Source organism: Anolis sagrei, chromosome 1, assembly GCF_037176765.1.
Source record: "Anolis sagrei isolate rAnoSag1 chromosome 1, rAnoSag1.mat, whole genome shotgun sequence".
NCBI classification, from domain to species: domain Eukaryota; kingdom Metazoa; phylum Chordata; class Lepidosauria; order Squamata; family Dactyloidae; genus Anolis; species Anolis sagrei.
This window is the reverse complement of record NC_090021.1, coordinates 36788856-36803189: the sequence shown is the minus strand read 5'-3', so window position 1 is coordinate 36803189 and position 14334 is coordinate 36788856. Positions and strand designations below refer to the sequence as shown.

General features: G+C 38.6%; 1 protein-coding gene across 7 annotated transcripts in view; it reads left to right on the top strand.

Annotated features, from left to right (window-relative positions):
• Positions 1-656: 656 nt before the first annotated feature.
• The window catches only part of EPRS1 (glutamyl-prolyl-tRNA synthetase 1), a 50787-nt gene continuing 37109 nt past the window's right edge, over positions 657-14334 (top strand). For 5 of the 7 annotated variants that reach the window (XM_060754249.2, XM_060754246.2, XM_060754248.2 and 2 more), the window contains exons 1-8: positions 657-883; positions 7496-7580; positions 8805-8904; positions 9139-9295; positions 10233-10378; positions 11345-11439; positions 12594-12720; positions 14142-14334. In XM_060754249.2, coding sequence (XP_060610232.2) covers positions 841-883; positions 7496-7580; positions 8805-8904; positions 9139-9295; positions 10233-10378; positions 11345-11439; positions 12594-12720; positions 14142-14334 — 946 coding nt within the window. In that variant the 5' untranslated portion in view covers positions 657-840. The remainder of the gene's footprint in view (positions 884-7495; positions 7581-8804; positions 8905-9138; positions 9296-10232; positions 10379-11344; positions 11440-12593; positions 12721-14141) is intronic. The other 2 variants (XM_060754243.2, XM_060754244.2) reach the window with 2 other exon arrangements.

Below are 14334 nucleotides of genomic sequence, written 5' to 3'. Positions count from 1 at the left end.
GTGACATGATGGTCATGTATAAATATGTGAGGGGAAGTCACAGGGAGCTTGTTTTATGCTGCCCTTGAGACTAGGATACAGAACAAATGGCTTCAAACAACAAGAAAGGAGATGCCACCTGAACATTAGGAAGAACTTCCTGACTGTGAGAGCTGTTCAGCAGTGGAAATTTCTGCCCCAGAGTGTGGTAGAGGCTCCTTGTTCTCCAGACCCTTGATCATTTTAGTCGCCCTCCTCTGGACACTTTCCAGCTTGTCAATATGCAGTCATGCTGGCCACATGGCCTTGGAGGTGTCTATGGATAACGCCGGCTCTGGTTTTAAAATGGAGATGAGCACTAACACCCAGAATCAGACAAGACTAGATTTAATGTCAAGGAGAAACCTTTACCTTTACTTTATATACAACTCAGCTTAAGCGGCTGGGGGAGGAAAGGAAAGGGCCTGAGGCAGTTAGGAATGGTGGGAGTTGAAGTCCAAAACAGCTGGAGGGAGGGCCCAAGTTTGGCCAGGCCTGCTGTGTATGATGGTTTGATAACGAGTTGTGTTTCTGTCTCTATTCCTTTGATAGATCTCTGTCTTTGGCCTGTGGCAATTCAAGGTTCTGTGAGTGTGTGAGTGTGTGTGAGAGAGGCGGGCCTTGGTGTTTTGAGGGCGGGCCTTTTGGCTGCGGAAAGCAGAGGAGGCGGTGCTGAACGTGGCAACCAGGCCGAAGGAGGAGGAGGAAGAGGCGGCGAAAGGGAAAGCCTCGCCTCCTCCTCGTAGCAGAGCCAAAGTCGTTGCTGCTGCTGCTGCTGCTGCCGCCGCCACCGGGCCTGCAACCCTTCCTTCCTTTCCTGCCATGGCGTTGAGCCTGACGGTGAACCCCGGCAACCTCCCTCTCGGTAAGGAACCCGTCATGTCGCCTGGCCGGGCTGCCTGCCCTCATTCCCTCCTTCCTTCCTTTCCGAGGCCCTCCTTCCCTCAGAGGCACGGGGAGGACAGGCATCCCTCATGTTGCTGCCATGTTGCATCAGGCGCTCGGCCCGGCCCCCTTCTCTCTCTCCATTCATTCCCCAGGACAGGCATCGAAAACGGGCTTCGGCCTAGGATTTGGTGTGTGCATTCCTTGGGAGACAGGCATGCTCGGCCACCAGGGATATACTGGCCTGTGTTGATGGTGGGGAGAGGAAGGAAAGGAGGGGTATCTCGCCGGCGAAGGCATGGAAAGGAAGGAAGGGAAAGAGGAAGGGGGAAAAGTAAGGAAGGAAATAGAAGAAAGGAAAAGGAAAAGAGGAAGAGGAAAAAGTAAGGAAGGAAATAGAAGGAAGGGAAGGAAAAGAAGAAGGAAGGATAAAAAGAAGGAAGGAAGGAAGCGAAAGGAAAAGAGGAAGGTAGGAAGGGAAAAAGGAAAGAGAAGGAAGGAAGGGCAAGGAGAAGAGGAAGGAAGGGGGAAAAGGAAAGAAGAATGGAAGGGAAAGGAAAGAAGAAGGAAGAAAGGATAAAAGGAAAGAAGGAAGAAAGGGAAAGGAGAAGAGGAAGGAAGGGAAAAAGGAAAGAAGGAAGGGAAAGAAAAAGAAGAAGGAAGGGAAGGAAAGAAGGGAAAGAAGGAAGGAAGGGAAAGGAAAAGAAGGAAGGATAAAAGGAAAGAAGGGAAAAAGGAAAGAAGGAAGGGAAAGGAAAAGAAGGAAGGATAAAAGGAAAGAAGGTAGGAAGCAAAAGGAAAAGAGGAAGGTAGGAAGGGAAAAAGGAAAGAGAAGGAAGGAAGGGAAAGGAAAAGAATAAGGAAGAAAGGATAAAAGGAAAGAAGGAAGGATGCGAAAGAAAAAGAGGAAAGAAGGAAGGAAGGGAAAAAAGGAAAGAAGGATGGAAAGGAAAGGAAAAGAAGAAGGGGAAAAGGAAAGAGAAGGAAGGGAAAGAAGAAGAGGAAGGAAGGGAGAAAGGGAAAGAAGGAAGGGAAAGGAAAGGAAAAGAGGAAGGAAGGGGGGGGGGGAAGGAAAGAAGTAAGGGACAAATGCGGATTTAGGAGGCCGAGAAAAAGAGGGGGAGGGCCTTGCAATTTGACACGTGGCGAAGTTGGCCAGTGAGAATGGGGCAGACCCGTGTAGGCCTCAAGCATCTGTCACTGCCCGGCTTCAGCCTGTCTAGGTTAATTATACTAATCACACCCTTCAAGCGCAGGCGGGGTTATTGAGGGTGACAGGAGGATTTGTGTGTGTGTTTTAAACATCATGTTTGGTTTAGAAAGAATCCAAGAAGAGATGGAAGAGACCATAGGATCCATCTCCCTATTCTGCCATGCAGGGCACAATCAAAGCACCACCCACAGATGGCCATCCAGTGTCTGCTTACAAAACCTCTGCTTGTCGCCTCTTCCATGTGTCATCCTGTCAAATATTTAAACATAACCATTACGTCCCCTCCCAAGCTTCTCTTTAACTCTAATTTTAAGATTCAGCACAAGGCTGTAAAGTTATCCCTGGTTTCCTCACTAGTCTTCTTATTTTCCCCACTCTTACACATAGAGCTTTTTATGCATATGTCCCCCCCCATTTTTGTAGTGTCTTCAACATTTAATATAGGTTGAGCATTCCTTGTCTGGGATTTCAAAATACTCTTTAAATTATTCACATCAGTGGCTGAGCATCACTTATTTAGAATTCTAAAATTATATGGACAGAATCCATATCTGACCACATTGGTAGCTGAGACACTTGTCACTTTCAGAGGATTTGGTTCCATGCACAAAATTATTTAAAATAGTATACAAAATGATCTTCAGGATGCCTGCATAAGGTTTATATTAAATATAAATGATTTTTGTATTTAGGCTCCAAATATCTCATTATGTATGTCTATGTAAATGTAGGTCTTCCAAAATCCAAAACAAATCCCAAATAGTTCTGGTTGCAAGCCTTTTGGAGAGAGGATATTACTACTACAACTATTATTGTTATTACCCTTCTTTCCTCTCTCGATTGAGACTCAAAGCGGATACTCCATCTGTTCTCCTTTAGCGTTCCACCTTCTTTCTTTTTTTACCGCTTGTTACCTGCTCATTTGTCTGTATATGTGATAGCACTGTCTATACTTTTTATCATGAACATATGGATGCCTTGGTATGTTTATGCGGTCTCCTCTTTCATAGTCGTGTGTGTGTATACACACGAACACATACATCTTCTCATTTCTCAGTTTTGTCATTGGCGCTCCTTCTCCCATGCCTCATCTTTGCTTCCTTTGTGTATAAATTAGTTATTGTTTACCTGAAAATCATTTCTGATTTTTGGCAGGCCTAGGGTGGCCCTATCACAGGGTTTTCATGAAAGATTTGTCCAGGGAGGTTTGCCACTGCTTCCCTTTGAGGCTGAGAGTGTGTGACATGCCCAAGGTCATCCGGTAGGCTTCATGACGGAGTGGAGATTTCAACTCTGGTCTCCAGAATCATGGTCTAATTGGTAAACCACTACATCATGCTGGCTCCAAAGATTACCTCTAAATCTTAGGAAGACAGGCTTGCTTTGTTGTTAAATATTGTGTTGTTACAAAGTTTCCCCTCATAAGTTGTTCAAGACTTTGATTACTTTATCTACCCTGACATTTTCATGCTATTATTTTAACCCGTCTTGTGGCTGGGATATTAAACTCGGTTTGTACAGTTTGCTTTTAATTACAATCTGCTTTGTGTTTTACTATTATTATTTTACATCTTCATGTTTTTATTGTACTTAGTGCTGCAACTGATTTTGGTTAATTTTTTGTGTATTTTATGTATTTTGTTTTGCATTTTGTTGCCCTGTAAGCTGCCCCAAGTCCTTTTGGGGAGATAGGGCGGGATATAATAATAATAATAATAATAATAATAATAATAATAATAATAATAATTAGTAGTAGTAGTAGTAGTAGTATTTGAAACACAGCAAGATGAGTCCACAGTAGACACTTTGCAGCTGTTTTATTGGATCATACGTCAGACACTTCCCAAGTGTCTAGGACTGTGTGATGTATCGGCGAATAATGCTTGCAGATCCCAGTAAGGTGGCTTCTGCAGCTGGCAGATGGTAATTTTGTCAGCTCCGATTGTGTTTAAGTGTATGCCAAGGTCTTTAGGCACTACACCCAGTGTACCAATCACCACTGGGACCACCTTGACTGGCTTGTGCCAAAGCCTTGCTTTCGATCTTTAAATCCTCATATCGTGCCAGCTTTTCCAGTTGCTTCTCTTCAATCCTGCTGTCACCTGGGATTGCAATATTGACAATCCATACTTTGTGTTGTTGTTGTTGTTGTTGTTATTTAGTTTTGAGTTGTTTCTGCTTGCCTACTCACCTTTGATTAAGGTTGCTGTGATAAGCAACTCTTCTTAGGGAGTGCACCTTACTTCATTCAGTAGTACTTACTGGCATATCATGGTAAGTCACCTCTACACAACCATACAGTACAATATGTAGATGTCACTAAGTAGAGCAATTCTAACTGGTGATTCATGAAAGAAATCCATGGGTGAGGGAAAGGGTAAATTCTGGGACGTTGTAAAAACTTCATACATTTACATATTTCTTTTGCATGGCACAGACAGTTTCTCTTTAGGAAGTTCTTTCAAGGATATTATCTTTAGAAACATTGAAGTGTCACACAGGAGGATTTATGCTTAGTCATAAAATTCCTGTTTCATAATTATAGCTTGTCATCCTGTCTCCAAAATGAATGTAGCATAGTTTGTATTAAGCAATGTGGATTTGTCTGCAAAAACATTTCTCCGTCATCTAAAATGTTCAACTTCGTAGTACACTAACAAATGTTTTATAAATATTATTGGAAATCATAATTTGAATGATTAAAAAAAAAGATCAGTGGAATGTAAGTATGAGTTAAGTTCAGATTCAATGTGTGCAGGCAGAAATATTTATAATTTATTGGCATGCATCCTGAATATCATGCTGACCAAAATAAATGTAACTTCTGTGCCAAACAAGTGCTCATAGGATCACAACCAAAATCATCTTCTCCAGTCATGCCATCTCTCTTGCTCTCTGTTGGACTGAAAAAACAAACAAACCAGAGTGCGGGATATGCCTCATGATGACTTTTCCTCATAGGCCTACTCAATTATTTTAAAATATTTATATAGCTATTTAGTATTAAGGTCAATGGAGCTTAACTCCCAAGCAAGAGAGGATTAAAGCTTTAAGATATCTAAGAGGAAGCTTTTCAAGTACATTGCAGTTGCATTTAAGATTTTGTTATTCTGTAGCCCAATATTGACGGGCCCCCTGGTGGTGCAGTGGGTTAATCCGCTGAGCTGCTGAATTTACTGACCAAAAGTTTAGCTGTTCAAATCCAGGAAGTGGGGTGTGCTCCCGCTGTTAGGCCCAGCTTCTGCCAACCTAGCAGTTCGAAAACATGCAAATGTGAGTAGATCATTAGGTATAGCTTCTGCAGGAAGGCCGTGGTGCTTCATGCAGTCATGCTGGCCACATAACCTAGGTGGTGTCTATGGACAATGCCGGCTCTTCAGTTTAGAAATGGAGATGATCACCATCCCGCAGAATCGGACATGACTAGACTTAATGCCAGGGGAAACTTTTACCTTTATTTAGCCTAATATTTCACATGTTCAGAAATATACAGGTTTTAATTAAGTAAATTTCCAAGGAAATGTGAATTAGATCAAGGTCTTGGTTAGTTAGTTAGGGTGCATCTATACTGTAGAATAAATGCGACACTACTTTATCTGCTTTGACTCTATGGTATGACATCCTGGGAGTTACTACAACTCCTAGGATTCTGTAGCAATGAGTCATGTCAGTTAAAGTGGTGTCAAACTATATTCAGTGTACAGTGTAGATGCACCTTTAGCCACTAGTTCTCTTCATGATTACTTGAGATCGAGCCTTTTACATTAAATAGAGTTTCTTCTGAAGAAACATTTATAGCACTGCACTATGAAGATTGAATGTTTTCCATTTTCAGGTTAAGAAGTTCAACACAATTGTGTGCATTTGTTCTTGAAAGTAAACCTTATTGAGTTTAATGGCTTTCATTTCTTTAAGTATATATAAGAATGCATCTGAGGTTTCCCAAATTATGTAGTACCAGTGGAATACATTTGCAGATGTTTTAAATTATGGTATCCTTTGTCTGTTTGTTTTTGAAAATAAGTACAGATGAAATTTTTGGGAAATGTTTATGTGTACTGTGTTTCCAAATTGGGATGTAATTGACTGTCAGATTTTGCTTCTGATAGAACATTGAAGTCTTATCCTTTCATGCTATTTTTATGAATCTATTCAAGTTAAGTGGGGTTTTGAGTAGGTATGTGTCAGACTACAGACAGTACTTTTGAGGATTTATCTAGGCAATTAAAATTGCAATATTGTTTTCACAAAGTTATTAGGCTGAAAGAACAACTTTTTTAAAAAATAAATAATTAATTACAGAAGACATATGTTTACTATACCAGCTTTGGTTGCTCTTTGGGTTGGTGCTTATTGTTTAGAACTCAAACACTGTGGATGGACAAATACAAAGCTTGCTATGAAGATAGAACACATTTTGAAATTAATTAACTCAGCATTTATTAGATCAAACAGTATCAGAGAATACACATCTATTTAATTAGTTCAGATTGGGAACAGACCGTTAATTCTGTGAGTTGTCCTGTTTACCTAGGTCCTAAATTATTGAACCCCAACTAAAGTTTCATTTTAACTGCCATTGAAATATACATATGATGATGATGAGGAGGAGGGTGGTGATGATGATGATTTTACCATGCATCTCTGCTTGACACAGGGTACAATACAGTTAAAACACTCTGATTAAACACAACACCATAGAATACATATACATATAATATGGCAGCTCATTGTTTCTAGTGACCAGTAATATATTATGTTTACAAGCTTTGTCTGTGAGGTTTTTCTCTGATCACATTTTTAAGAAACACCATAGTTTTAAACTAAAGTATTCAATTTTCCTCTATAGGCTAGGGGTTTTTTTGTCACATAGGATTTGCCACTATAAGCTAATGGGTCAGATTTGATTTTCAAATACTTAATTATGTCAATAAACATATGCTTGGTTTAGAAAGATTCATCTATAACTCTAATAGTGGTATTTGAGAACTCCAGTGGGCTAAAACATTGTAACAAGATTGAACTAAACTAAATCAGCCTTTGAATGTTTTTGATTTTGGCATAACTCTCTCCAGCTGAAAACAGCAGGGATCAAAGGTAGTGAAAACTTGGCAGAATAATGGCTTTAATGTTGTATTATAGTGCAGCACTATAAATTTTACTGTAATGCAACAAAGGGAATGAGTAGCCAATCTCTGTGGAGGTCACTGCTATATTCTAGATTTGAGCACTTCCCTTCAACCCTAACTGCTTCAAAGAAAGACATGCTAAGAATGTATATAGCATTAAATGGATATTCTTCTTAAGTGCAATGATATGCAGCTGACTGGAAAAATGCTGTCAGAGTTTGTGTTTAATCAGCATTTTTTGTACTTTTAGGAGCTTTACTGACAGCAGAGCACGTGAAGGATCATGTTAACATTTCAGTTGAAGAAGGGAAAGAGACCCTCCTACGGATATCTGAGTGAGTGCCTTCCATCTTTTTCCCATCAGTTGTTTTAGACACTAGTTTATATGATGTTGATGCTAGGGTGGAAGAAAAAGCGAGGCTGATTTAATGTATGGTGGTAACCATCTAATCATGGTACCTCTTGGTTTCTTGTTTGCTCCTTGTGTCTTCCCAATTCTAAGATTTCCGATATTTTCATATGCCATTTTTAAAAAACAAACTGGTACTTTTCTTGTAAAGCCCCTATCTTTTTTTCAGACCTTGTAGCAAGTTTCATCACTTTCCTTCAAGCATAACAGCTGTACTGACTTTAAAGCAACATAACTTCTTTCTTGATTTTTTTGTTCAGTTGATGATCATCTTTTTTTCTATCACTAAATAGAGCAAATTGAGCAGCCTTACTAAACTATTGAAGAAGCTGAACATACAGTAGGCTGCAAGTAGGAGTGGTTGATGTTATTGAGCTTATATTGTGAGATTTGCAATATCTTGTCAGCATTGCAGTATTTCATTTGTGTAATCCATTTGCCCTGATCTTTATTGCACTGATCTTTATTTCTTTCCAGTTCTGTAACAAATCCTCGAAGCAATTTTCTGATACCAGCCAAATCTCTTAAAATTTAATTTTAAAGCACTTGTGTAAGACAATTCTGTACCAAGGCTTCTGATAAATCATTTTGCTTTTACTGAAGAACTGAGTGTAGAAACAGTTAAATCAATTTCCAGTTCTGAATTATACTCTTATCAGGAAATGCAAAGTGTAGTTGGTGTCTGTAACAAATTCAGTTATAGCTTGCTAAATGAATAGTGCTGACCATTTTTGGGTTCAAAGTATAGTTGAAATTGTTGGAGCCCTGTCTATAAAGGCATTTGTGGATAGAATATGGATCACGTTCGTCTAACAGATCAGCATTTTTTGTCTTTGTTACTTGCTGACTGTAACATGGTTTATGGTTTAAGTTCAGAGAAATTGTAGATTCCTTGAGTGATATTTGGAGATATATTTTTAGTTGAGTGAAGAGAATTCCATTTTGTCAGTGTTGGAGATGATGCATTTTTTCTGGTAAAAGCAATTACAGCATTGTAAAAAGGAGTGTGTGGTTTTATTTTATTTATCCTCTTGTTAAAATGCCCATTTATTCATATGGAAATAGCTTGCTAGGCCACTTTAGCATTCAATCTTAATGCAATTGTACTTCAAGCTCAAATTGACTCATACATATTTCATTTTTTCAATAGTCAAGTTACACTCACTGATGTGAATTCCATCGCTCGCTATCTGGCCAGAATTGCAACATCTGCTGGATTATATGGATCTAATTTGCTTGAGCACACTGAGGTAAGAAGCAGTGTCATATATTTCATATTGCCTGGGATTGTGTTTTATTTGATGACCTATTTAAATGTTACAGCATTTCATTAACTTAACAGTGCTTATTTTTTATTTAGTTTAATTTAATGTAGTATATTATAGTATTACTAGAAAAAATGCCGTTACTTCTAGTAATTTATGTATATGAATATTTGTTGCCAATAATAATCAACAAAAATAATTTTCTCCTCATTTCCAAAGATTGACCATTGGTTGGAGTTTAGTACAACAAGACTGTCTGCTCCTGATGATTTTGCTTTAGCTGTTCAAGACCTCAACAATGCTCTTTCTCTGCGAACCTACCTAGTTGGGGACTGCTTGAGCCTTGCAGATTTCAGTGTCTGGGCAACTCTTAAAGGTAAAACATACAGTAAATAATGTTTTCTTTTTAATCGTGTCAGAAGCAGCTTGAGAAACTGCAAGTCGCTTCAGACAAGAGCCGCAGTGGTGCAATGGGTTAAACCTTGTGCCAGCTGAACTGCTGACCTGAAGGTCAACGGTTCAAGTCCACAAGACAGGGTGAGCTGCCATCTGTCAGCTCCAGTTTCCCATGCGGGACATGAGAGAAGTCTCTCACAGGATGTTAACACATATGGGCGTCCCCTTGGCAACGTCTCTGCATCTGGCCAAGTCTCTCACATCAGAAGTGAAGTACATAGGTGAAAAAATTAGTTGTGTGTCTTCAGGTTATGGTTTATGGTCTCCTTAAAGAAAACCTATCATGAGTTTTTCTTCATGAGATTTGTTCCTAGGGGATTTGCCATTGCTTTCTTCTGAACTAGAGGATGTGACTTGCCCAAGATAGATGATTTCAGTCATTGTCACTTCGAATCCTAGCCTAACACTTAAATCAGTCCATCACACTGACACTCTGTGATATAATTATATTGTGATTGCTCTTTCATAGATTCAGTACAGTGGTTCTCAACCTGTGGGTCCCCATGTGTTTTGGCCTCACAGAAATCCCAGCCAGTTTACCAGCTGTTAGGATTTCTGGGAGTTGAAGGCCAAAACATCTGGGGATCCACAGGTTGAGAACCACTGTGTTAGAATGTGTTCTCGCCCCTATGGAAATCCTTTGAAATTAAATAGAGTTCATTGTTGATATTTTATTTTAAGTCAAGTATTTGTGAATAGCAAATTTTGTTCATGGCATCTAGCATTGGTTTTCTTAGTATCTTTTTCATAATTAAGTTGCAAATAATCATACTGTTTGGGGAGACTTACATCAGTGATATGTGTTGCTAAACAGCATGTTTCCTAGTTTTTCATAAATCTCATCTGTTTTCCAACAGGCAGCAGTACATGGCAGGAGCAGTTACTTCATGGCAATGCCCCAGTTCACGTAAAACGCTGGTACAACTTTCTTGGGGCACAAAGCGTTTTTCAGTCAGTAGGTTCCAAGTGGATTGTGGGAGGTGCTGTTCCAAAGACTAAAGTGGTAAGCTTTTTGCTGGTTAGGTATCTATGGATTGGATTCTGTCAACATTCTGTCATCTAAGTAAATCTCAGGATTTTATCTGAAAAGTGCTGAACAAAAAAGTGACAAAGGGCTGCGGCATAACTAAGTTGAATGTAGGCATGTAATATCTGAATCAGCGGTATTGAATGCATAGTTCCTGAACTAAAAATATTTAGGGATGGGAGAAAGTCAAAACCTGGATAATAATTTTGTAACTTTTTAGTTGGCAAGAAGGTGCTATTCCACTGTGGCTTTTGGATTTTTTTTCTAATGGAAATATTGAATTTTCATATTTGCATTCAATAAAAGATGTAATACTCAAATTAAACACAAAGTTCAAGAATGTTCACTTGTAAACTGAACAGTTCAAACACAAGGGTTTACTTGAAAGGCTGAACAACCCTATATGGTCTTGTCAGAATTTTAAGATTGTCACAGAAAGCTTTCTCTCAGTTTCTCTAGCTTGTTGTAGAAAAGTCTTTTAAGAGAGGATATTTATTTATTTATGACATTTATAGCCCGCCTTTCTCAACCATATGATGACTCAGGAAGTTGTAATTTATTCCCATTGTTACATTTTACATTGTTTACATTTTTAAACTTAGTGGTGATTTTAATATGATAGTTTATTTGCAGATCTTTTTGTTCCAGTTCTTGATTTTAGCATTATATTGTTTAATTTGTGTTGCTAGGTGTTTTGGATGTACTGGGAGAAAAGGGGACTGTCAATTAAATAAAAATATATAAACATTGGGGATTTCCCTCAGCCATTATACCAAACTTCTCACCTTGCAGTGTTATAAAGTTGGTACGTAATGTTCACTTTAGAGACCATTTCTGTTGACATTTTTGCTGCTAAGCCTTGAGTGACTTTTCAGAATACAGTTTTTGTGTTTCCCTGTTGAGTTTTTGTAATGATAATTTTGTTATGGCTTTAATTTTAAGGCAGCAGAAAAGAAACAAGATGTTGGCAAATTTGTTGAACTTCCTGGTGCAGAGATGGGGAAAGTCATAGTGAGATTTCCTCCTGAGGCAAGCGGGTACGGTGACATGTTCAACTTTTCTCTTGCAATTTACTTAAATAAAATAGAATTGATTAACTTGAAAATTCTTAAGACCTTTTGCTCATGTGGCAGTAAGACACCATAAAATGGGTTGCTTCTGTGGTGGCAATCCTTTGATAGAATTTTGATATTGCAGGTAAAGCTTAATAATGACACCTCCGCACTAATGTGTATGACTCCCAACCTCCTGAAACATCTACACAGTCCCATCAAGACATCTGGATTTCTCTAGATTCAGCCCAGAAACATAGCTTTTCATTCAAGGAACACCTGTATTATGTTGGGAGGTATACTAAATGTTCGGTGGGAACGAAGGAAAAGCTCTTTAAACATTTCAGTTTCTATTTTGAGGATATCATTTTCTCTGGACAGGCATTCTTGAGATAAGAAACATAAAAATGGTATTTGGATTGGGCATTATATGGGCATTATAATGATCATTTATCACGTGAGGTGTAGGGAATTACTTTCCGATATCTTCTAGTTTTCTACTTGTTGTAAAAACCTTTTCGTTAGGAAACTGACCAGAAAAATCACCATTACCCCACAGCAGGTATTGGGGAAACCTGGAAGTAAAAATGCAGCAGGCAGTGGATGACTTAAGTGATCTGCATCTTGGAGTACTGAGGATACTGCTGTTTGGTCCCATTTTTGTCTTTAGGAATAAAATCTTGGGAGGGCAATCTGGACATTGCAGACAATTTTCAGATCTCCTGAAACCACAGTTAATCCAGTCAGATCATTCCAAATCACATAATCTCTAAATCACATAATGCAAGTTAGTTTAATGCTGAATGAATGGAAAAAAGAATTAACCAAGCTCATTAGGTATGCCAAAAAGAATTGGTTTGAAAAATTCCTATCAGAGCCTAATTTCAAAATGATCTCAATATACAGCCTTGTTGAAGAGAAAGCAAACTGCATTTACAGGATAATCCCTGAATACTTGCAAACCTTTGTTTTCCTTTAAAGAAATGTCATACATCAATTTTATGAGTGACTGTTACAGAAAAGGAATGCTCACATATTGCTTCATTTTATTTCACTTTCTTTTTGGCTTTAGACTTATTTTGTCTTTCTCTGTATCCAAAGCATGATGCGATTTTTCTCTACTGTGGCTTTGTTTCTAGATACTTGCACATTGGCCATGCAAAAGCTGCTCTGCTGAATCAGCACTATCAGGTCAACTTCAAGGGTAAACTGATAATGAGGTTTGATGATACAAATCCAGAAAAAGAAAAGGAGGACTTTGAAAAGGTACCTTTTGCTTTGGATAGGATTGCAGAATCGAAATAAGCCAGATATCCCCTTATGGACCAATTGCTTAATTTCTGTGAAGTTTTGTAAGGGATGAGGGTGCAGAAACATCTTTGATATTTAATACAAAAAGTGTAGTCATTTTGTATGACGTTGTCACATGAACTTCCTTATAAAACAGAATGAAGAAATATCTTGTTTACATGCTACAACAGTAGTATTGAAATAAAAGTTGAACATCCCTAGTTCTGACGTCCATAAAAGTTGAAAATCTATTTTTCATAACAATGCAGTTTCTAGAGAATTTATAGCTCAGTTTTCAAAGTCGTTTCCGGCATTCATGACTGCTGGGGCAAGAAATTGCTTTCTTTAAAATGCAGCTTGTACTTCAATGGTAACCTTTCAAAGGCAAGTGTCTATTTAGAATAATTATATTTGTCCTACCTTTTTTCTGTGGAACTGTAGTCAGCAAGCATAGTGTTTCCAGGCAGTCCCTCATTTCAGCCTTTGTAATATTTCTGTGTTGTGTACCTTCCCATCCAGGTCGAAAGGGTCGTTTCCATCAAATTGTGGCACTTATGAAGTAAACTATAGATTCAACATAAATCTTGATTCTGTGTAATTCCTGTCTCAAAAACATTTTGTTTTAAAAGGAAATTTCTTATTGATCTATTTAAATGGCTATAGAGATAGCTGAAGAACTCTGTGATTACTTTCTTCCTTCACTTAATGTGGGTTAATGGTGGCTAGCTGTATTTGCTGAATTGTCTTCTTTGCTTAATGTTTTTTTTTACTGAAAAACCCCTGATACATTCTTTTGAATATGTTGTCTTTGAGTTTCACTCAACATTCACAAAATGTATGGTTTCAATCCTGAGAGTGTCTTGGACCGCAAGAAGATCAAACCAGTCCATACTCCAGGAAATAATGCCCGGCTGCTCACTGGAGGGAAGGATATTAAAGGCAAAGACGAAGTACTTTGACCACATAATGAGAAGACAGGAAAGCTTGGAGAAGATAATGATGCTGGGAAAATGGATGGAAAAAGGAAGAGGGGTCGACCAAGGGCAAGATGGATGCATGGTATCCTTAAAGTGACTAGCCTGACCTTGAAGAAGCTGGGGGTGCGATGGCCAACAGGGAGCTCTGGCGCGGGCTGGTCCATGAGGTCATGAAGAGTTGGAAGCGACTGAAAGAATAAACAACATGGTCTCTAGAATTTACTCTCTGGGTTGCATTGCTTTGAAATGGCATAGTGAGATCATTAGACAATGACAGCAACGATTTAACACATTTATGACTCTGAAATATTAGCAAAAGATTGCAATACTATGGATTATGGCTTGTAGCCAAAATATAAAATAGACCATGCCCAATACCAGTATATGTAAGTCTCATTGTTTAAAGTTTTGTTCTTGCAGGTCATTTTGGAAGATGTTGCAATGCTGCACATTAAACCAGACCAATTTACATATACATCAGATCATTTTGAAAAAATAATGAAATATGCTGAGAAGCTAATTCAAGAAGGGAAGGCTTATGTAGATGACACACCAGCTGAACAAATGAAAATGGAACGTGAGCAGAGAGTAGAGTCCAAGCACAGAAGTAACT